The sequence below is a fragment of the Verticillium alfalfae genome, genomic scaffold (genome assembly GCF_000150825.1).
Source record: "Verticillium alfalfae VaMs.102 supercont1.7 genomic scaffold, whole genome shotgun sequence".
NCBI classification, from domain to species: domain Eukaryota; kingdom Fungi; phylum Ascomycota; class Sordariomycetes; order Glomerellales; family Plectosphaerellaceae; genus Verticillium; species Verticillium alfalfae.
The window spans coordinates 195,518-214,074 of NW_003315032.1; the positions used below are offsets into that span (position 1 = coordinate 195,518).

An 18,557-nucleotide genomic window follows, 5' to 3' on the forward strand; every position below is an offset into this window, starting at 1 on the left:
CCTTACTCTTTCAGCATCTGAACCTATGGGATGCGTATGTAGCTTAATACAATGACCACTTAGTCCAACTGATTCCCGCGTCACATGGAAGTCACAAATATGTGAATTCGGTCTCCTTGATCCCTTGTGCCTAACACGTTTCTCTACCAAAAATATGTTCCCAGACATCAAGTGACACGACTTGGAGAGTCTCTTAACTACACATCGAATGTTCAGTGTCATCTATGTCCTGATCACATCTCACCCCTTCACAGCCGCTTGACATGGCATTTCTGTCGCAGAATGTTTTTACTCATGACACTATGATACATGGGCTCTGGGTCTTGTGGCAAACGTTTGAACTCAATCTCTGAATGGCCCATCCGCTAACTTTCCCGTGGATCGACTCTGGACCCTTTTTGTGACACACTTCATGTTCCTTTCCATTGCCCGTTAAACCAGTTCGTAGGGGCACTGTCTGATGCACCCTACCAAGCATTCACGTCAAAGTTCTCCTATACAAATGTTAGTCTCTAGACGTAAGTCCGAGCATCGCAAAGATCATACCTCTGGGAAATATGTGGTGACGACAGTCCTATCCGCAAATTTCCTGCCCGCCAAAGACTGGAGGGCCTTTTTCGTCGCCTCCTTGGTCTCGTATTTGACGAAGATCTTGCCAACTCCGGCTGATTGCCTGCTGCCGCCGACGGGGCGGGGTACCTTGACCTCTAGAACGGTGCCATATTTGGCGCACTCTTCCTGCACATCTTCCACGATTTCTGGGGGTGGAAAGGTTAGCGAATATTTCACAGAACCAAATACTGCAGAGCCACATACCCTCATAGTCCTCATTGTCCATCAGCTCGTCGGCCGTGACCATGTTGAGAAGCTGCAATACCCGGCTTTCTTCGGAGTCGGTCGCCGTGGTGCCAGCCAGCATGGACATGGCGGCCACGCCCATCTCAACGCCTGCAACCTGCGTAACGCCGATACTGGCCTTCTGGATCTTGAGCTTGCTGTTTCCGAGGTCCATTCCGGACAAGCCCTGGATAGCAACATCATTGGCAGCGCTATCGACATACTCGCAGAATACAAAGCCCTAAGAGAATCGTTAGTCAAACTGTGTCTTTTGCAAGAGATCCCTCAACCTACCCGAGACTCATCTGTGTGTCGATCGCGGACAAGCACGAAAGCCTTGAGCTCTCCGAACGATGTCAGGAGTTCTGTAACCTGCTCTTCCGTCAGGTAAGGCGGGAAACCAGTGATGCTGAGCTTGTTCGGCGTGTCGACAACATTGCTGGAAACGACACCAGGCTCGTAGGGCAGCTCCTCCGTGACAGCAGGGACAATGTAATCCTTGGGCCTGCGAATCTCCATTCCACGCCCAGCAGCGCCGTCGGTACCAGAATCAGCCTCCATCGAGATGCCATCCAATGCCAAAGCCACCGTTGCCTCGGAGGCGTTGCGGAACTCGACCACGCAGAAGGACTTGTCATTTGACAACTGGCAGGAAACGCAAGGGTCGGTGCTCTCAATGACATTCAAGCCATTGAGCTGCAAGTTGAAGAAGCTGGCCACGCTCTCCTCGGTCGCCGAAGAGGGGAGCTTGCTGACGAGCAGCCGCTTCGCCTGGCGGGAGTTGCTGGGCTTCAGGGACGCGCTGTTAACGGTGCCGGGCTGGTTCATGAAAGCTTGGAGCTTGGTAGGGTCCATGGGCTGTTGACGCGGGGCACCGGGCAGAGGGAACATGCCGGACAGCTTTGCCTGTTCGGCCGTGACGTTCTCGTAGCCAGGGGGCTTGATATCCCACTGGGTGAGGCGACGCTTGCGATCCAGCACCGACACGATGTCGGTTAGATCGGGGGTCGGCTCGCGCTTTTTGGGGGGCGGGCTAGCGCTCCGGGGACGCTGCTCACGCCGGGCGAATTCTTCATTTCTGTCGCGGCCGCCGCGCCTGCGATCGTCGAATTGGTCTCTGTCGCCTCCCCTCCGCGCGCCGCGATCATCGTCATCTCTCCTGGCATCGCGCCGGGATGAACCGCGATCACGGTCCCAATCCCGCTCGGCGCGCCTGTCTCTTCCAGAGTATCTGTCTTCACGCTCGCGTTCCCTGTGGCTTCGGCTGGCGGCGTAACTATCGTCGTTTTCCTGTCGTCTCGAGCCTCGTTCGTAGGGCGAGCGGGATCGGCGACGGTCTCGGTGGCTGCGCTCCTGGCCGCGTTCTCCTCCGCGTTCTCCGCCGCGTTCTCCGCCGCGTTCTCGATCGCGCCGGTCGTCGCGATGTCCGCGCTGGTAAGTGTTATGTTAGTGAAAATGCGGAGTTTCAATTGTGAAGGGAGTAGCATACCTGGTAGTCGCGACCTCCGCCTCCACCTCCGCCTCGTCGCTCGTCTGTGTAAATACTGTTAAGGGCAAGTTTGCCAAAAGGGCCACAGACAACAAACCTCGAGAGTAGCCGTCGCCGTTCATGCTGACGGTCGTCGGTCAAAGAGCCTCAACAACGATGACAAGGAAAGAGCGCTGATCAATGGCTGCGCGTAGGTAATGCACGCGGCGAATCAGCGATTTGCTTTCTGGAGCAAGATGGTTGGAAGTTGACTGAGGCTCTCGGCTGGGCTTGTCTGAATTGCAAGGCAGCGAGGCTGGAGCACAGACAGCCGTCTGCTCATTGGCCAGTTGCTCTCAATTTGCAACAGCGAGCTTTGAGCGTTCCTGGCTTATCTTATCAAGTCCTCGTTTGGATGACTAAGCGACGTCAATCCCCAGAGTTACAATCCCCCTCTGCCCCTTCTTCCCTTCGGAGACACCAGCATGGTTTTCCACTGGAGCCACGAGGGCTAAAGTCATGACAAGAGCATGACATGATGCCAGCCACGAAAGGATCCTCAGGGTTTGACTCCATCGAATATACGCCGGTCGCTCTTGGTCTTAATGTCTCTTACATCTACCAAAAGCAGCTGAACGCGTCTCCTTTCATGTGACGATGGTGTTGAGCCGTCGAGTGTCGATGAGCGATACCAAGCTAAAGTGATCCGTCGCCAAGGAAGCGCCTCAGAATACGGCATCGAGGCGATTCGAGAAAGATTATCTGGCGTACCGAACTCTAGTGACCATTGGGCTGCCGTGCCGAAGAACGCCTCGCGGTTGAGAGGACCACCTCCTCCCGCCCAGGACCTGCCAGGGCCGACGATGTTAGCTCGGCCCCTCGCCATCGTCAGCTTACGGCACATGCGGTCAAGGAAGCAACTTGGTCCTCTGAGAGGTCAGGCCAGCGGCGACACCGGTCTCCAAGCCACATCGAATGCAGGCTGGGGGCCTCTGCCGGTCTTCTCAACATAGCCCTTCACACCATCTCGACGCAAGGGATGGTCGGACTGGCCGCCACCTGTCACCACACTTCTTGTTGTCACCAACGGGAAGCTCCACTTCAGCCGTCGGTCGAATGACTTTGACCAGCCTGTTCCAGGTTAGCGCACCACGGCGGCCGACCTCACCTCCTAGGACTCCAGCGGGAGCTTATTGTTCATTTTAGCCCCCATGCGCAGATCGGCCGCCCGGCCGCGGACCACGCACTCTCTTCGTCCATGGCCCGATCTTCTGGGTGTTGGCACATACAGGAAGCTGGCAGGCATGGCGCGAGGAGGGTGCATTCGAAGGCTCTCTCCATGCAGACCCCGCTGCCGAGCTCGCGCGTGGGTGGACGGATTTCGAAAGAGCAATCGCAGTGGTTGTGCCACCCGCCAACCTCGAATGACTGTGTCGCCCACGACGATGTTCAGCGCATTGCCGACGCAAGTCGCGAGGCAACTTGCTGATCAAAACAAAGGCTGATAACTTGTCTCTTCGACCGTCACTGTCTTACAACGGCAATGCCTGGCCGAGGTATACATACTCGTATCCTGCACCACAGTCGAGCAGCGACGGTACAATTATGAGCGCTGCGGTGAGGCTGCATATGCCCACCACCCTCCTGCATGTCAGCTTGATCCTAGCCCGCCAAGCCCTCAGCATATGCTTTGGTCCAAGATCTTCATTGTACGTCCTTCGCGGAAGACCCGTCCGATTAGCATCGTACCCGTTGTGTGGGCGAACGTCCAGATCTAGGCTTAATGATACATCGCTGGTTGGGGGGACAAAGGCGTCGAGTATGGACCCTCTGTTAGGGCGAGGACATGGCTTCACTAGGATGCGTTGGCTTCAGTTTCTTTCTTCCGGGGGCCGTCGCCCAGGATGTGATCCCATCCATCCTGCGCCAGGCTGGCCCTTGAGTTTACCCAGCCGTGAGGTACAGCCATCGCTGGTGGCACCGCCTCCGCCCCCAACCAGTTCCTGACACCCCCCTCGGCTCCTCTTGGGTCCCCTTCATGGCTTCCCCTCCCAGTGGCCATGTAGGATTGGAGGGTGCTTGTTCTTATGATTTGCTACCATCCCCCGTTGGCCGCCTCCGTCTTCTCCATCCTTTCCTCTTCTACACCTCTCAGTTGATACTGCACGCGTCGTTTCACATTGAGCACTATGAGAGCAGTCAATATGTTGGTGTCACCACTGATGGCCTGGGCCATCCTTACGCTTGGTGTTCACGCACAGTCGGACTCTGAAGCGGAAGAGACAATCAGCGCTTCTACCACAGAATCCTCACCTGCTACGACGAGGGCACCGAGCCGGAGCGTGGCGACCTCTTCCTCTAGCAGAGACCCTCAGACCATCACCATTGCCGTCGGCGCTGTAAGTGCATGGGCACAGATCATGCTCATAGACTGCCACTAACTCGTGTCTCTAGTCTGGCCATCGGTTCACAGAAGACGAGGTGACAGCAGAGATTGGTGACACGATCGGTGGGTTTAACTTGTACTACTCGTCGTTGCGTCTTCCAGGCTGATGCCCAGCCCCAGAATGGATCTTCTATCCAGCAAACCACTCAGTCATCCGAGCAGAGTATGGCTACCCTTGCACGCCGTATGAATACATCGATATCGGCAGACAAGGGTTTTACAGTGGCCCTAAGCCTGTCGCTGCCATCACCAATGATGTAAGTCCATGTATCATCAAGAAGTATTGCAGCATTATTCTGACCTCGTTATACAGCCCCCACGGTACCAGGTCAAAATCAATGATACGGAACCCATATTCTACTACTGTGGTGCACCTGGATCTTGTTACCAGAAGCACATGATCGGGGTGATCAATCCTGTAAGTGGCTTCATCGTGGTGAAACTTGACCCTTCGTTGCTGACGAGACAAAAGAACTCAACGTTCACGCTGGAAGGACAGCAAGACGCACTCGAGGGGTTGACGTACCAAATCCTCCCTGGCGAACCGTTCCCCGGTGAAGATGATTCAAGCCCGCCGGGCACATCGGGCACACCATCACCCAACGGCAATGATTCTGGCGGAGCATCTGGCTCCAACGAAGGCTCCGGTTCGGGTGGAGGAGGCTCGGATCTCAGCGCTGGCGCCATTGCAGGCATAGTCATCGGCGCGTCGCCGTGCTCATCATTGGCGCGCACTCATTTGTTCTGCGGCAGGCGCGGCGGCCTCGACAAGGCGCAACGACGAGACACTTATCAAGCGCCCCCACCGCCTGTCAGTGAGGCCAACTTCATGACAACACCAAAGAGCCCAGGATCCGACAGCCGTTGGAGCGCGGCGCAATGGAGCACGCAACCGCCGTCGTCTGAACCCTATCGAGACCAGCACAGCCCGCCGGCCATGATGTCAAACAGTCCCGCCACCGTGGGCTCACAGCCGGCGCATGGCTATGGCTATGGTGGGCACGGCATGGAGAACCCGCACGCCTCGTATATGTAAGCAGCTCAACGAGCGTTGAAAGTGGTGATGGACAGATGAGCTGACTCTCTCGCTAGGTCTGACCCGCGTATGAGCCAACAGGGTTCACCGCCGCCCGGCATGGTATACTCACCCAGCTTCAACCAGCCTCCGAGCCAAGCCCCCGTGGAGCTGCCGACACCAGGAAACCCGACGAGCGCGCCACCCTCGTACCCTAACAAGCCCATCTGAGGATTTGCATAGATTGGACTTGCTCGGCAGCACTGGACTCGGGCTGGCAACTGGAGGGGCGCTTGGTTATTTGTAAAGCATGCTTTGAACTTCTTTTCGGTAACCCCCGCACCCTCTATTTTTGGCATCGACCATGACGGTAAGGGGGTTTGTTTGGATTCTTCATCAAATTGGGGGAACAAGGCCCTGAGGGCAGCAACATGGGTTGACGGGGCGTGCTACACCTCTGGAAATATAGAGGATGGCCATCACAACATTTAGATTCACTGTACATTGTCAACCGGGAAGATTGTTTCGACCAAGCAGATTTTTGTTTCCAGACGCTGTTGACATGCGACTGGTGATCGTTTCTGAGGATCGAACGTCTGCCATGCCTGCACAGCTTGAGAATCGTTCCGAGTGTCAAGATTTTACTGACTGGTGATCAAAGAAAAGCGGACGTGGTCCCAACGCCAAGAGCTAGCAACCATTCAGGCCCTGAAATGGACAGACGATGCTCTTAGTGCAGTGAAAAGCTTCTTTGATCGAAGGCGGGTTGCACACTCGCAAGGAATGTGGACCACATGACGATGGGAGGGACGCAATCGCGCACCCATCGAATGTCCCATCAGCTCGTGGTCGCATCATCCATAGCAGCAACTGCCGCTCGCAGATAAGGTCGGAAGAGGGGAACGTTCGTAGCCAGAAAAGGCAGGAGGCTGCTCACGACGGCATACGTGATCAGTGCCGCCGCGGGTGAGTGGAGGTCTTCAGTGAGAGGGAGAGACATGGCGAGAGCGCGTCTGGTAGGTACAAATGTAGGTAGGTGCCTAGGTAGCTGGCTACCTACCTAAGGTATCTAGGTAAGGTACGGAGGGGATAGCGCCAAGACGCCTGGCGGTGGAGCGCTGGAGCACAGGAGAACGGCAGCTGGCGGCCCCGCCCAGCCACACCCCTCGTGCTCGAGCTGCACCACATCTGGGTGCTGTAGCTTCCGTAGCAGGTACCTACCTGCTAAGGCACTTGCGCTGCGTCGCGTTAGGTACCTGCACGAGCACCTGCTTTTTGCTCGTGGCTCTAAAAAAGGACACCTAAACGATTCCGCGCCATGGGATTGGATTGTCTGAGGTCATCCACCCTGCGAGGTTCCTCTACACCTTGGAAGCAGTGAACTCTACTTCGGCCTTCTGCGCCTCCCCCCCCCCTCTCCCCAATTGCCCCATTGCTCCATTGCTTGTCCCCTTAGGTTGTCTCCGACAGGAAGCTCAACACAGTGAATCGCCTCCACTCCTCTTCTTAAGGAGAGCATCACCTGCTTCAGGACAACATATCCTCTTCCCACCCACATTTTCCCCCTTTCGCCCATCTGTCGAACAGAACCACGGCCAATTCTTCCCCAGCTCTTCAGCTTCGGCCTCGCGACCTGGTCCCATTTCTGGTGACCGTCCTCTCCTCAATTCGAAAGCTCGACATTCGTGTGCAACCAAACAACCTTGTTGTCCCTTGCTGGCTAGGGCTATACCGTCCTCGAGCTCTTCTTCTTCTTCTTCTTCCGCGCAGCGACACGCCCTCTCCTTCCACCAACAATCACACATCTCACCCTCCCGCGCTGCTCATCATGGCTCAGCAGAGAGGGCTTCGTACGGCATGGGCGTCGGCCAGCCGTCTTTCGGTGGTCCCAGCAGCCAGGACTCGAGTGATTCGAGCCCTCTGGACGTGATCCGTCAACAGACCAGCAAGATTGAGGATCTTCTTGACAGCGTCAGCGAGCCGATCAGGCCGTGAGTACTTCTTCTCCCTCTTCTTCTTCTTCTTCCTCCGTGCCTCCCCCTGGAATGCAGGCAAACTGACTGTGATGTCTCTCTGTCAGATACCTGCCCGCAATTGGCCGATTCTTGATCGTCGTCACCTTCCTCGAAGATGCTCTGCGCATCGTCACCCAGTGGAGCGATCAGCTTCTTTACCTCAACGACTACCGACACAGTATGTTGTGCCCTCTCCAAGTCCTCAAGCGGTGGGCGCGCCGTGCCTCTCTCTCTCTCTCTCTCTCTCTCTCTCTCTCTCTCTCTCTCTCTCTCTCTCTCTCTCTCTCTCTCTCTCTCTGCCCGGCCTCTTCGCTGACACTGCCCCTTAGTTCCGTCGGGCATCACGCATCTTTTCCTTCTCACAAACGTCGTCGCCATGATCGCGTGTTCCGTGCTCGTCATCATCCGCAAGCACTCCGACTACGCCGTGTTTGGCCTCATGGGTGTCGTCGTCACGCAGGCCCTCGGCTACGGTCTCATTTTTGACCTCAACTTCTTCCTGCGCAACCTGTCGGTCATTGGCGGCCTCCTCATGGTCATGTCGGACTCGTGGGTCCGCAAGTCCAAGGCGTTTGCCGGCATTCCCGAGCTCGACGAGAAGGACCGCAAAATGTATTTCCAGCTCGCCGGCCGCGTGCTGCTCATCTTCCTGTTCGTCGGCTTCGTCTTCAGCGGCACCTGGACCTTTGGCCGCATCATTGTCTCCATCATCGGCGCCATTGCGTCCGTCATGGTCGTCGTCGGTTTCAAGGCCAAGTTCAGCGCCACGCTGCTCGTTGTCATTCTCAGCGTGTTCAACCTCTTTGTGAACAACTTCTGGACGGTACGCGGTCCCTACTTTGATTTTCTTTTCTTTTCTTTTCTTTTCTTGGGTGCATGTACTGACGAGATGGCAGCTCCACGAGCACCACCCCCACAAGGATTTCGCCAAGTACGACTTCTTCCAGATTCTCTCCATCGTCGGCGGTCTCCTCCTCCTCGTCAACAGCGGCCCCGGCCAGTTCAGCATTGACGAGAAGAAGAAGGTGTACTAAGTACGAATACTCTCCCGTCTCGGACGGGTCCCCGGGTCCCCACGCCATGTGGGCGCGCGTCGCGAAGATGGAAGAGGGGGAAAACGTGCTAGAGGACTTCAACTTGCCCACGCGGTGGGAGACGCGAGCGCCTCGGCACGAAGAAGAGGGGATCTCAGCGGAGGGGGGCCGCCATATATGGAAAAAGCTGCGCGGCCGCCACGGCGCCACGGACAGCAGGGAAATCACGAGGGCCATGCATCAGTTGGTCATATATGAATGATGTTGTCGGGAAAGGAGTCATCAGTCAGAGCACGGCGGGGCTTCGGGTTTTAGATTCAGGCGAAAAAAAAAATGAATCACACAGTCATCTTTCAGTTGCACGGCGAGGTCATGATGCACGGGTCGATGCGTGGGTATGAGGACGATGTTCGGGGTCTGTCGCTGTTCAAGCACGTTGAAGGTGGGAAAGCCGCTGGCGCACAAAGGGCCGCGCGAGCCTCTGGGTGTCAAGCCAATGTTGCGCAGCGCATGAGGGAGCGTGTTCTCTCTCTTGCACCCCATGCTCTCCGAACCATGCTTTTTTTTTTCCCCCGCCGGCCCCGCCTCGCCCGCGCCTGTTCCAGAGCCATCTCGCATAAGGGCAGCAGCACCAATGTTCGGCCCGAGACCTTGACGACGGTCGCGCCCACTTTGTTTCCGCACCGGACATTGCTCTGGGCCGTGCTGTCACTCGACAACCTCCCTTGCAGAAAAAAGGAAAGCATGTTCGTTTCCTTCGTCTCGCATGCGTTCGAGTGCTGGGATTTCAAGACGAGGAACCGAATTTCTTGACTTGACTTGGCCAGCGGGTTTGCAAGAAAATAGCAGGCGTCATGCTCGGGTACGTAGAGCCTCGGTGATTGTCTGTCTACCTTGACAGACGTAGCCAACCCCCCCCCCGTACAGATGCTGCTTGTAGTGTATGGGTCTTAGATGTGCCATTTGTCGTTTGCAAGCCACTTGCTCGGATCGAGACCGCAGTGCATGATTCGAGGCAGACGTACAGCAAGCGCAAAACAGCGTTGACCCATCGCAGAGAAACGTGGCTCTCGTTGGCGTGAGCATGCCGCACGAGAGCAGGCCAAGCTGGGGACGCTGTCGTCAAGTTACAGACTGAACAGGAACAGGGCATGGCGCACCTCACCGAGGAAAGAAAGCCTTGACCCCACTTTGGCGATCTGATTATGTCAGCACCGCCGATGCCCTCGAACGTCCCACGATCATGTACCGCATTGTTCAGGGGCACACGACGTTGGGAGGGGGAGTATTCCGGTTTGCATGTGGTCTTGACACTAGTCTGAGGCTCTCAGGTATCAGGAGACCACTGTCCATAGCTCACTTCTTCAGGGCCACCGTATTGTAGGTAGAAATCCAAAACGTCAAGCGCCCACGCTCACGCCCCCTGCAGTTCCACCACTTGGCTCGTTCCAAGGTCCCTAGGCAGGGGAAACTGTGTACTGTGATCCAGGCCACAGGGAACAGACCCGCGCATCAGCTCATGGCGGAGGCGGCGGCGACGGCGCTCGGCGTCATCGGGTTCCTCGGCCAGCTCTTCGACGGCTGCGTGCGGGCGTACGGGTACTTCACGACGGCGGCGCGGCTCGACCAGGACAGCGCGCGGCTCGTGTGCAAGGTGCGCATCGAGGAGATGCGGCTCGTCGTCTGGGGCCGCGAGTGGGGGGTCGCCGAGGGCCGGCTCGAGCGCGAGAGCACGCCGCAGATGGCGGCGCTGGCGGGGCGCATCATGGAGGAGCTGCACGCGACGGTGACGGACTTTGTCAAGCTGCGGGATCGCTACGGCATCGTCGAGGAGGCCGCGGCCCAGAACGGCCAGGCCAAGGGGGCGAAGGAGGCGCGCGAGCGCGACGGCGGCAGGGAGAGGGGGTGGCGGAAGGAGTTGACGCTGCGGGCCAAATGGGTCATTGCTGGTGCGTTTGTGTTCCTCGTCTGGGGTTCGACTCTGTCCACGGCCGGACACGATGGTTCATGGGGCTGATGAGGCTATCTGCAGACAAGGAAAAGTTCACTGCCCTCCTCCGGGACCTCAAAGGTACATCTTGGCCCCTTCGTCCTTGGTCCTCACCCCTTGGTCCTCACCCCTTGGTCCTCACCCCTTGCCCGCACGTGCGTCCTCGCAGGCCACTGACGCGAGCAGACTTCAACGATGGCCTCGACCAGCTCTTCCCGCCGTCTCGCCTGCCATCCCTCCACCGCGCGTGGCGCCACTCGCTCCTCGACCACCCCCAGCGCGACGTGGCCGAGCTCGCCCTCCTCGCCTCCTCGGCCGAGGATTCGTACCCGCAGCTCCGCGCCTCGGCCGCCCTCAAGAAGCTGCGTATCAACCTCGACCTCACGCCCCAGGCCCAGTTCCGCCCGACCTTTGCCTTCCGCGTCGCCCGCGCCGACCTGACGCTGGACGCGAACCCCTCGACCCACGGCGGCGGCCCGCCCAGGTCGACGCCCGGCCACGACCCGCGCGTCGCCGGCCGCCACAGCGCCCACGGCCCCGTCCTCGTCGAGTGGGTTGAGTACGACCGCGAGGACCCGGACGAGCGCTTCCTGCACCTCCGCCGCCTGGACGACCTCGCCCGCATGCTGCGCTCCGCCTCGGCCCGCCACCCGGACCTGCACACGCCCGACTGCGTCGGCTACGTCGACGACGCGCCCGCCCACCCGCGCTACGGCCTCGTCTACAAGCTGCCGCCTTGCCCCTCGCCAGCGCCCTCCGACACGGCCTCCCTCGCCGCCGAACCCCCCGCCGACACCCCGGCCGACACCCCCGCCGACGCCGACGCCGCGACGCCCGCCCACACCTCCCTCCACGCCCTCATCGCCGGGCCCCTCCGCACCCCCGACCTCACGGCCCGCATCGACCTCGCCCGCACCCTCGCCGTGGCCCTCTGGTCCCTCCACTCGCTCGACTGGCTGCACAAGTCCCTCTGCAGTGCCAACATTCTCTTCATCCGCCCCGCCGCCCCCTCGTCGTCCTCGTCGTCCTCGTCGTCGTCGTCCTCCTCCTTCTCGCAGAAGGACGCCGCGTCCTCCGCAGCGCAGGTCCCCTGCATCGAAGCCCCCCACCTCGTCGGCTTCGACGCCTCCCGCCCAGACCTCGACCCCGAAATGTCCGTCAACCCGCGCAACCCCAGCATCGTCAACCTCTACCGCGACCCGCGCATCTCCTCCTTCGGTAGCGGCAGCCACGGCAGCGGCGGCGGCGGCGGCGGCAGCAACGAGAGAGACAACGGCGGCCCCCGCCAACCCTACCGCAAGAGCCACGACATCTACAGCCTCGGCCTCGTGCTGCTCGAGATTGGCTGGTGGAAGGTCCTCAGCACCTACTACAAGCCGCACTACTCGGCTGAGCGGTGGCGCGACAAGGTCGTGCTGCCCGTCCTCGTGCCGGGCCTCGCGTCCAAGACGGGGCGCCTGTACCGGGACGTCGTCGAGAGATGTCTGACCGTGCATGAGGACATGTCGTCGAGCGAGGTCGGCGAGGTCATGGAGTGGGTTGTTGCTACGTTGGAGAGCATCAGGACATGATGTGCGTAATCTAGACATAGACCGACCATGATGGACGGCCATGACGTGACGATACGAGGTAGAACCTTCGGGTGAAAAGTCCCATGTTGACCATGGCAACCCAACTGGCGATACCCCAGAACATCTTTTACAAAGTAGCACATCACATATGCATCAGTGGCATCACGTCCAATCAAATACATCAGCGTCCATCGAGACACATGCGAGGCGAGGACACCTCTAATCGTGCATTCTGTCAACGGACTGCGACTCGGAAAAAAGGGAGGGGGGAGGAGGAAGAATCTAAGGAAGGTAATCCACAGGGCGAGGTCGGCGTCAGTGCGAGTGCATGTGTGCATGCGTACGTCATGCCTTGCCTCCCCGTTTCCCAAAGCAAACCGAACGATCGAGTATGTGACTACTAGAGTAGCAGAGAAGCAATAGTAAAATTGGTAGACAACCCGCGAGGAGAAAGAGACTTTGGCCGTCTCATAAAAAAAAGGATGCGCGCCCGAATCAACCGGTGTAAGGGATTCGCCGAGTTGCCCCTGTCATGACCGCCAAATATTCGTATCAGGTCGTGAAACTCTCGATGAGAGAGGTGAGCGAGGTTTTCTTCCGGCGCCGCTGAAGCCGAAAACCACGAGACATAAAAGGTGCGAGCAGAGAGAAAGGAAGCCGGGAGGGCGGACCTGCTCAGGCAGAGCAGGCCACCCCACCCGACCCCGGCGGCGTGTTGTTACAGGCGCCGTCTCCTTTTTACGCACATGTCTGTGGCTGGAGGGCGTTGGATCGACCTCCGTCGGCGAAGCGGACGACGGCCCGGCGTACGTGCCCGGCAACGCCAAGCTTGTCGTGACGGTGGGCCGTCTTGGAAGAAGGGGAGGCCGCGGCGGCGGCGGTGGAAGTCTTGGGTGAAGACATGGAAGACGGGCCTGCAGACGCATGGGTGGCGGTCTGGAGGCGTGCAGCAGACCCGTCGGATTGTCAATCGATACCGTGCTGCTTCTTGAGCTGAGCTAATGACTCGCGGCGCGCCTCGAGGTCCTCTTTCGTGCGGTTGAGCATCTTCTCTGGCTGGTGGTACAGGACTAAGGGCATGTCACGTTAACGATGTATCCTCAAAAGGATGGCCTCGATGAGAGAGCTGCAGGTGGCGAGGGAGACACGTACCGACAAGGTAACGGTTCTGGAAGTTGAAACCGTTCAGCTTGTCGCAAGCCTGCTTGGCATCCATGACGTCTTCATAGACAACGAATGCGGTGCCCTTCGTGTTGTTGGCAATGCCCTGTCGAACCTGTCTGTAGTCATTGTTAGTCACAATCATGTCGTGTGGTGGATTGACGATGGTCATGGATGGATTTCGAGATGGTCATGTGTCGTGGTTGATGGGGTTCATAGGCGTACCGGATTGGGCCGAATTTTCCGAACAGGTCGAACAACTCTTCGGGAGTTACGTTGTAGCTGCACAAAGGGTCAGGGTCGGGGTCGCGTGGTCATCGATGATGGGATAAAATCTACCTCAAGTTCTTTACGAACAGAGCTCTGTGATACTGGTCAGCCATGTGTCGTTGTATCAAATGGAGAGCGAAGGTAAGGGAGGGGGGGAATCGGAGCCGAAGGGCGCGAACGCCAGGTCGCGAACGTGGACAGGCTCGGAGAACGAAAAGGTCCGAGTGGAAAGAAAAGAGCATCAAGACATACCGGTTCACTTCTGGTGCTAATTTACCACGATTGCTGCTCATCTCCGTTCCTCGAAATCTACTACGATTGAGGATGACCGGGTTCGGTAATGCGTAATGGACGCGCTTCGGCTGATGGGGGGAAGGGATTGGGTGTTTGTGGTTGGGGGGGGATTGAGGAGATGTTGGAGTTGGGAAGACTGGATGGAAGGTTGTAATAAAGAACGGGGGGGGGGGGAAGCGACGAGGCCAGGTCGCCGGGGGGGAGACCCCGTGCGCCTTGACACTTCTCTCTCTCTCTCTCTCTCTCTCTCTGCCTGGTGCTGCGGTGTTGGGTGCGCCGTGGCCCCGGTCTGCCAGTCAGCAACTGCGACTCCCCACTCGGCTCCCACCACAGGTACACCCACACTCGAGCACCTCACCGAGCGCCAAGGCTACGGGATGGCTATGCACACACGTGACCTTCCGGTGCCAACCCTCGTCTTTTCATTGGGTGCATCTGCTTGGAGATAGTGGCCAGTGGAGCAGTGGAGAGCCTCGCCAGCTTTTGCGTGCCGCGTTACCGGAGATGAACTGGTACAGTCTGACGCAAACAGAGGATGATTCAGAGGCCGCTTCGTCGACGTGACGTGATCATTGTGACAATGGCATGCCTCGCCAATTGACCGCCAGCGTTACTCGGTGTGTCGGTCGTCGTGCAAGCATACCGACACAGCGAGAAGACACGCCTACCTGTTAATCGCCTGGTCATAGTACCTGAGATGTAGGGAGTCGCTCAAGCTTCAGGCGAAAACAGGGCTATCTTGCATTGGCACATTGCTTTTTGGTTCCCCCGCGATTTCTACTGTAGGTACTAAGCGAATGCAAGACGGCCGGCCAGCACATCCGAGTGATAAAGTTGCCAAAACATGGCGCCAACGAGTTTCCCCCCATCTCTATGGAATTGACTCGGCATTGTTCAAAGTGATTCGCGTGCTTGGAGCTGACTCCGGATCTGCAGACACCAATCTGCTGGCATTCCCGTCGATCTGCTCGAATTATCAGTCAACAAGCCAATTTGATCATCCTTCGCCAATTCAGGCATCCAAGAACCTGTTTGCCCCAACGCCCTCAAGCTCACCCAACCCACCCTAGCGAACTATCACCACCAATCGCCGCTACTCCATCGAACTATAACGTCCACCACGTGAACGATATCTGCAGGCGGCACGGCGCGTGCACCATCTTGTTGCGACTCTCACCTGCATACATGCTCACGCCATTGGAAAAAGCACGGCATGCCCGGCGCCCGCCTCCGCGCCAGCTTGAGAGAGAGAGAGAGAGAGAGAGAGAGGCAGTTCTGGCTGGCGTGACTGGACCCTGCTGGTAATGAGCAACACCACGTCACAAACAGCTTCCATCGGTATCTCATCAACATTGTCGCTGAAGGCCCAAACAGCCTGCGAGCGGGTTGGGACTGCCTGCGGGCGGCACGCTGCAGCGACCCGACGGAGCCCAGTTGCCAATAGATGCTGTTCGACGCCGAAGGAGGTTAACCCATGTGTCATCCTCCCTGTCACGCATCAACAAGTCATGATGCAAGACGATAATGGCTTGGGCAGAGACGGATAGGTTGATCCAAGTGCTGCGCGGAATCATTATGCACCTTTGGCGAGGAGCTCCAGCATAAGAAGCCTGTTCGCAGAGATGCACCACAGGCCTCTGTAAAGCCTAAACAAACCAAGTCGTCGTATTGGGCATCCTCTGCTGAGAGCTACATACCCAATCAGGCGCAGGGCTCCGTTTCCCAAGCAGACGTCGATCCAGTGTCAAGAACCCTTGAAGCTCTTGTTGGGCAGGGCGCACAGCTGGGGCAAGTCTCCCCCGAGAACACCACACATGACAGTCATCACCACCCGTCAACTATTGTTCAACAAGACGTTCTCAATGATGTCGGCCCCAATTTTCTGGCACCACCTGCGGCTTTGTCGCTTAACAATACGCACCTCTCTCCGCAGGAGCTTACCACGGACGGGCACTTGGTCCGGCCTCTGCTGCCACCAGACGCCATCTTTTCTCAAGGCGTGGCAGATCAACTCCCGTCAGACGTGACGTTCAAGCTGAGGAGCCCCGTGAAATCGCCCTTCTTCTGCCCAGAGTCGCCCAAACCATCACCTAAGACTAGGCGGCCTGTGGCCGGCACCGTCTCCGCCATACCCTTTCCACCCCTGACGGCGCCATGCTTCAGTCTCATCCAGGAGAAACTTTCGCACGACCCCTTTTGGCTCCTCATTGCCGTCACATTCCTGATCAAAACGGCAGGCACGTTGGCGATACCAGCCTTTTACAAGGTAAAACAACGGTTTCCCACGCCAGAGCGCCTCGCCGCGTCCGGGGCTACAACAGCCATCACAGAGATGATTCACCACCTCGGGCTCGCAATGAATCGCACTTCCATGACCCTCAGGTACCCCAGGTTAGGCCCGAGGACCCCGCCACCAGCCTGGTGTGGTTGTATCGGAGTGCGAGGCTACGACAGGCGGGAGGTCCCTGGCGAAGCTGCCACTCGATGCTACGACGCCGACGAACGACAGAGAGACAAGCGATGCATGGGAGATTGGCCACATGACGCAGGGAAAGTATGCACTCGACAGTTGGCGGATTTTCTGCCGAGACGTGCTGCTCGACCGGGCCCGGGACTGGAACGGCCTCGGAGCGCCACCCGAGTTCCAGCCCGAGTATGTGCCTCCTGACAATCGCAAAGAGTAGTCGCTGACGGTATACCAGATGGATGAGAGTGCGGCCGGATGATAAAGAGCTGCGGGCGTGTCTGCGGTGGATGTACATGAAGGAGGGCTGGGAATGGGATCCTTCGACGGGCGAGAAGACGGTCCTGCGACCAGAAATGGAACGAGCCGTCAACGAAAGCCGTGTCGAGTATGATGACGCGGGGGGTTTGCGGATTTTGGATCGTCCCAGAGACTTGACGTAGGCGCTCGGGGTAGGGAACCACGCTGTTCGTGGAGTATGATCATGACGATAGCTGAGCTGGTTGCTCACGGTGGTACATCATCCTTCCTGAGGGGGTAGTTGGGTGTTTCGATAAATCGAGACGGGCATCTGAAGCTGTGATATCCATTTTCTAGGTACCTTTCATCAACGAGGAGGACTGATGAGTGGTGGCCACGACGGTTGAGTGCGGCTTGGAGAGCAAGTAGTTGGATCTGAGCATAGCGGATCTGAGCACAGCCAGATCTGGTTCAAGTAGCGGCCCAGAAGGGCTAGCACACGTCTTAGCGCGGGCAGTGGCGATCGACTGCTCGCTCCTTGTGTCCTTCCCCGCATCAACCCAGGCGAACTGAGTGAGGGGCAGGTGCAAGGCAAGCACCAGGTACTGGGAGCTCCTTCCACAACGATATATACGTACAATCCCCAGCTTCTGCACTGCAACGCGTTGTGTGGAACATCCGTCCGGGGCGTCTAGTGAAGGGTCATAGATCACCTTGTCTTTCTCCTCTGCCATTGTCCTGGTTTGTCTGTTCCGTTCTCGTTCATTTCCCGACGCAATGGGCTCTCAGATTGACTCGCAGGACGAGTTTACGGTCCTCGTGACCGGCTTCGGCGTACGTTTGCCTTCCCCTTGCTCCCCTGTCCCTAGTATCCTTCTCCCCTTGTCGCTATCCATGAAGGATTGCATCCGACGTACTGGAACCAGCCAGGCTGACAAGCGGTATGCCCACAGCCTTTTAAAGCCGCCTACCCCGTCAACCCTTCGTGGGAGATCGCACGCCGCCTACCATCCCACCTGCCAACCACCTCCGTGCCCGCCGCCGGCGCCGACCCCTCCACGGCACCGGCCCTACCACTGCCGCCCGTCCGGATCCTCGTCCACCCCGAGGCCATCCGCGTCAACTACCAAGTCGTCCGAGGTCTCGTGCCGACTCTCTGGGACCAGCTCCCTCACGACACCCCCGGCGACCCCTCGGCGGCACCGCCACGTGATGACCCCAGCGACGCCGCCGCCCACCCCTCCAACCCGCCGCGCATCGACCTCTGCATCCACATCGGCATGGCGGGCCCCCGACCCTTCTACTGCATCGAGCGCCGGGGCCACCGCGACGGCTACGCGATGCCCGACGTCGACGGCACGCGCCTCGAGGACGACGACCGGCGGCGCGAGCAGGGGCCCGACTGGGTCTGGGCCGACATACCCCCCGAGCTCGAGACGGACCTCGACGTGCGCGACGTGCTGCGGCGCTGGCGACGGCTGAGCCCGGACGACGCCGACCTGCGCATTTCCGAGGACGCGGGACGCTATCTGTGCGACTTTATCTACATGTCGAGTCTGGCGCACCTCTACCGTAAGGGCGAGCAGAGGCGCGTCGTCTTCTTGCACGTGCCGTGTGACGCGAGCGAGGAGGCTGTCGGCCGAGGCACGGAGCTGGCGACGGGGCTCGTGAGGGCCTTGGTCGAGAGTGAGGTGCAGAGAAGGCGAGAGTGCGGACATAAGGAAGGAGGATAAGATTGCCGTCGAGCTGCGG

The 18,557-nt window shown here is 58.5% G+C and overlaps 7 protein-coding genes across 7 annotated transcripts; 5 read left to right on the plus strand and 2 right to left on the minus strand.

The window, feature by feature from the left end:
- Positions 1-287: 287 nt before the first annotated feature.
- Positions 288-2,448, minus strand: VDBG_05901 (splicing factor U2AF 65 kDa subunit; the record flags this gene model as incomplete). Its single annotated transcript, XM_003003413.1, has 6 exons — positions 288-494; positions 547-758; positions 817-1,078; positions 1,132-2,268; positions 2,327-2,370; positions 2,424-2,448. The coding sequence occupies 6 exons, from the start codon at positions 2,446-2,448 to the stop codon at positions 468-470; spliced, it is 1,707 nt and encodes a 568-aa protein (XP_003003459.1).
- A 2,079-nt stretch (positions 2,449-4,527) lies between these two features.
- VDBG_05902 (conserved hypothetical protein) lies at positions 4,528-5,997 on the plus strand (the record flags this gene model as incomplete). The annotated part of the gene is made up of 5 exons (XM_003003414.1): positions 4,528-4,704; positions 4,760-4,814; positions 4,890-5,008; positions 5,224-5,783; positions 5,844-5,997. The coding sequence occupies 5 exons, from the start codon at positions 4,528-4,530 to the stop codon at positions 5,995-5,997; spliced, it is 1,065 nt and encodes a 354-aa protein (XP_003003460.1).
- Positions 5,998-7,309: 1,312 nt separating this feature from the next.
- VDBG_05903 (ER-derived vesicles protein ERV29) lies at positions 7,310-9,170 on the plus strand (the record flags this gene model as incomplete). Its single annotated transcript, XM_003003415.1, has 4 exons — positions 7,310-7,757; positions 7,847-7,959; positions 8,111-8,604; positions 8,678-9,170. The coding sequence occupies 4 exons, from the start codon at positions 7,624-7,626 to the stop codon at positions 8,813-8,815; spliced, it is 879 nt and encodes a 292-aa protein (XP_003003461.1).
- A 1,164-nt stretch (positions 9,171-10,334) lies between these two features.
- Positions 10,335-12,376, plus strand: VDBG_05904 (conserved hypothetical protein; the record flags this gene model as incomplete). Its single annotated transcript, XM_003003416.1, has 2 exons — positions 10,335-10,764; positions 10,992-12,376. 2 exons carry the CDS (start codon positions 10,335-10,337, stop codon positions 12,374-12,376), a joined length of 1,815 nt encoding a protein of 604 aa, XP_003003462.1.
- A 738-nt stretch (positions 12,377-13,114) lies between these two features.
- On the minus strand, positions 13,115-14,174 carry VDBG_05905 (pre-mRNA branch site protein p14; the record flags this gene model as incomplete). The annotated part of the gene is made up of 4 exons (XM_003003417.1): positions 13,115-13,290; positions 13,529-13,656; positions 13,763-13,819; positions 14,060-14,174. 4 exons carry the CDS (start codon positions 14,098-14,100, stop codon positions 13,115-13,117), a joined length of 402 nt encoding a protein of 133 aa, XP_003003463.1.
- A 1,451-nt stretch (positions 14,175-15,625) lies between these two features.
- On the plus strand, positions 15,626-17,008 carry VDBG_05906 (conserved hypothetical protein; the record flags this gene model as incomplete). Its single annotated transcript, XM_003003418.1, has 4 exons — positions 15,626-15,658; positions 15,807-16,367; positions 16,540-16,754; positions 16,804-17,008. 4 exons carry the CDS (start codon positions 15,626-15,628, stop codon positions 17,006-17,008), a joined length of 1,014 nt encoding a protein of 337 aa, XP_003003464.1.
- A 574-nt stretch (positions 17,009-17,582) lies between these two features.
- VDBG_05907 (conserved hypothetical protein) lies at positions 17,583-18,538 on the plus strand (the record flags this gene model as incomplete). The annotated part of the gene is made up of 2 exons (XM_003003419.1): positions 17,583-17,639; positions 17,759-18,538. The coding sequence occupies 2 exons, from the start codon at positions 17,583-17,585 to the stop codon at positions 18,536-18,538; spliced, it is 837 nt and encodes a 278-aa protein (XP_003003465.1).
- Positions 18,539-18,557: the final 19 nt, after the last annotated feature.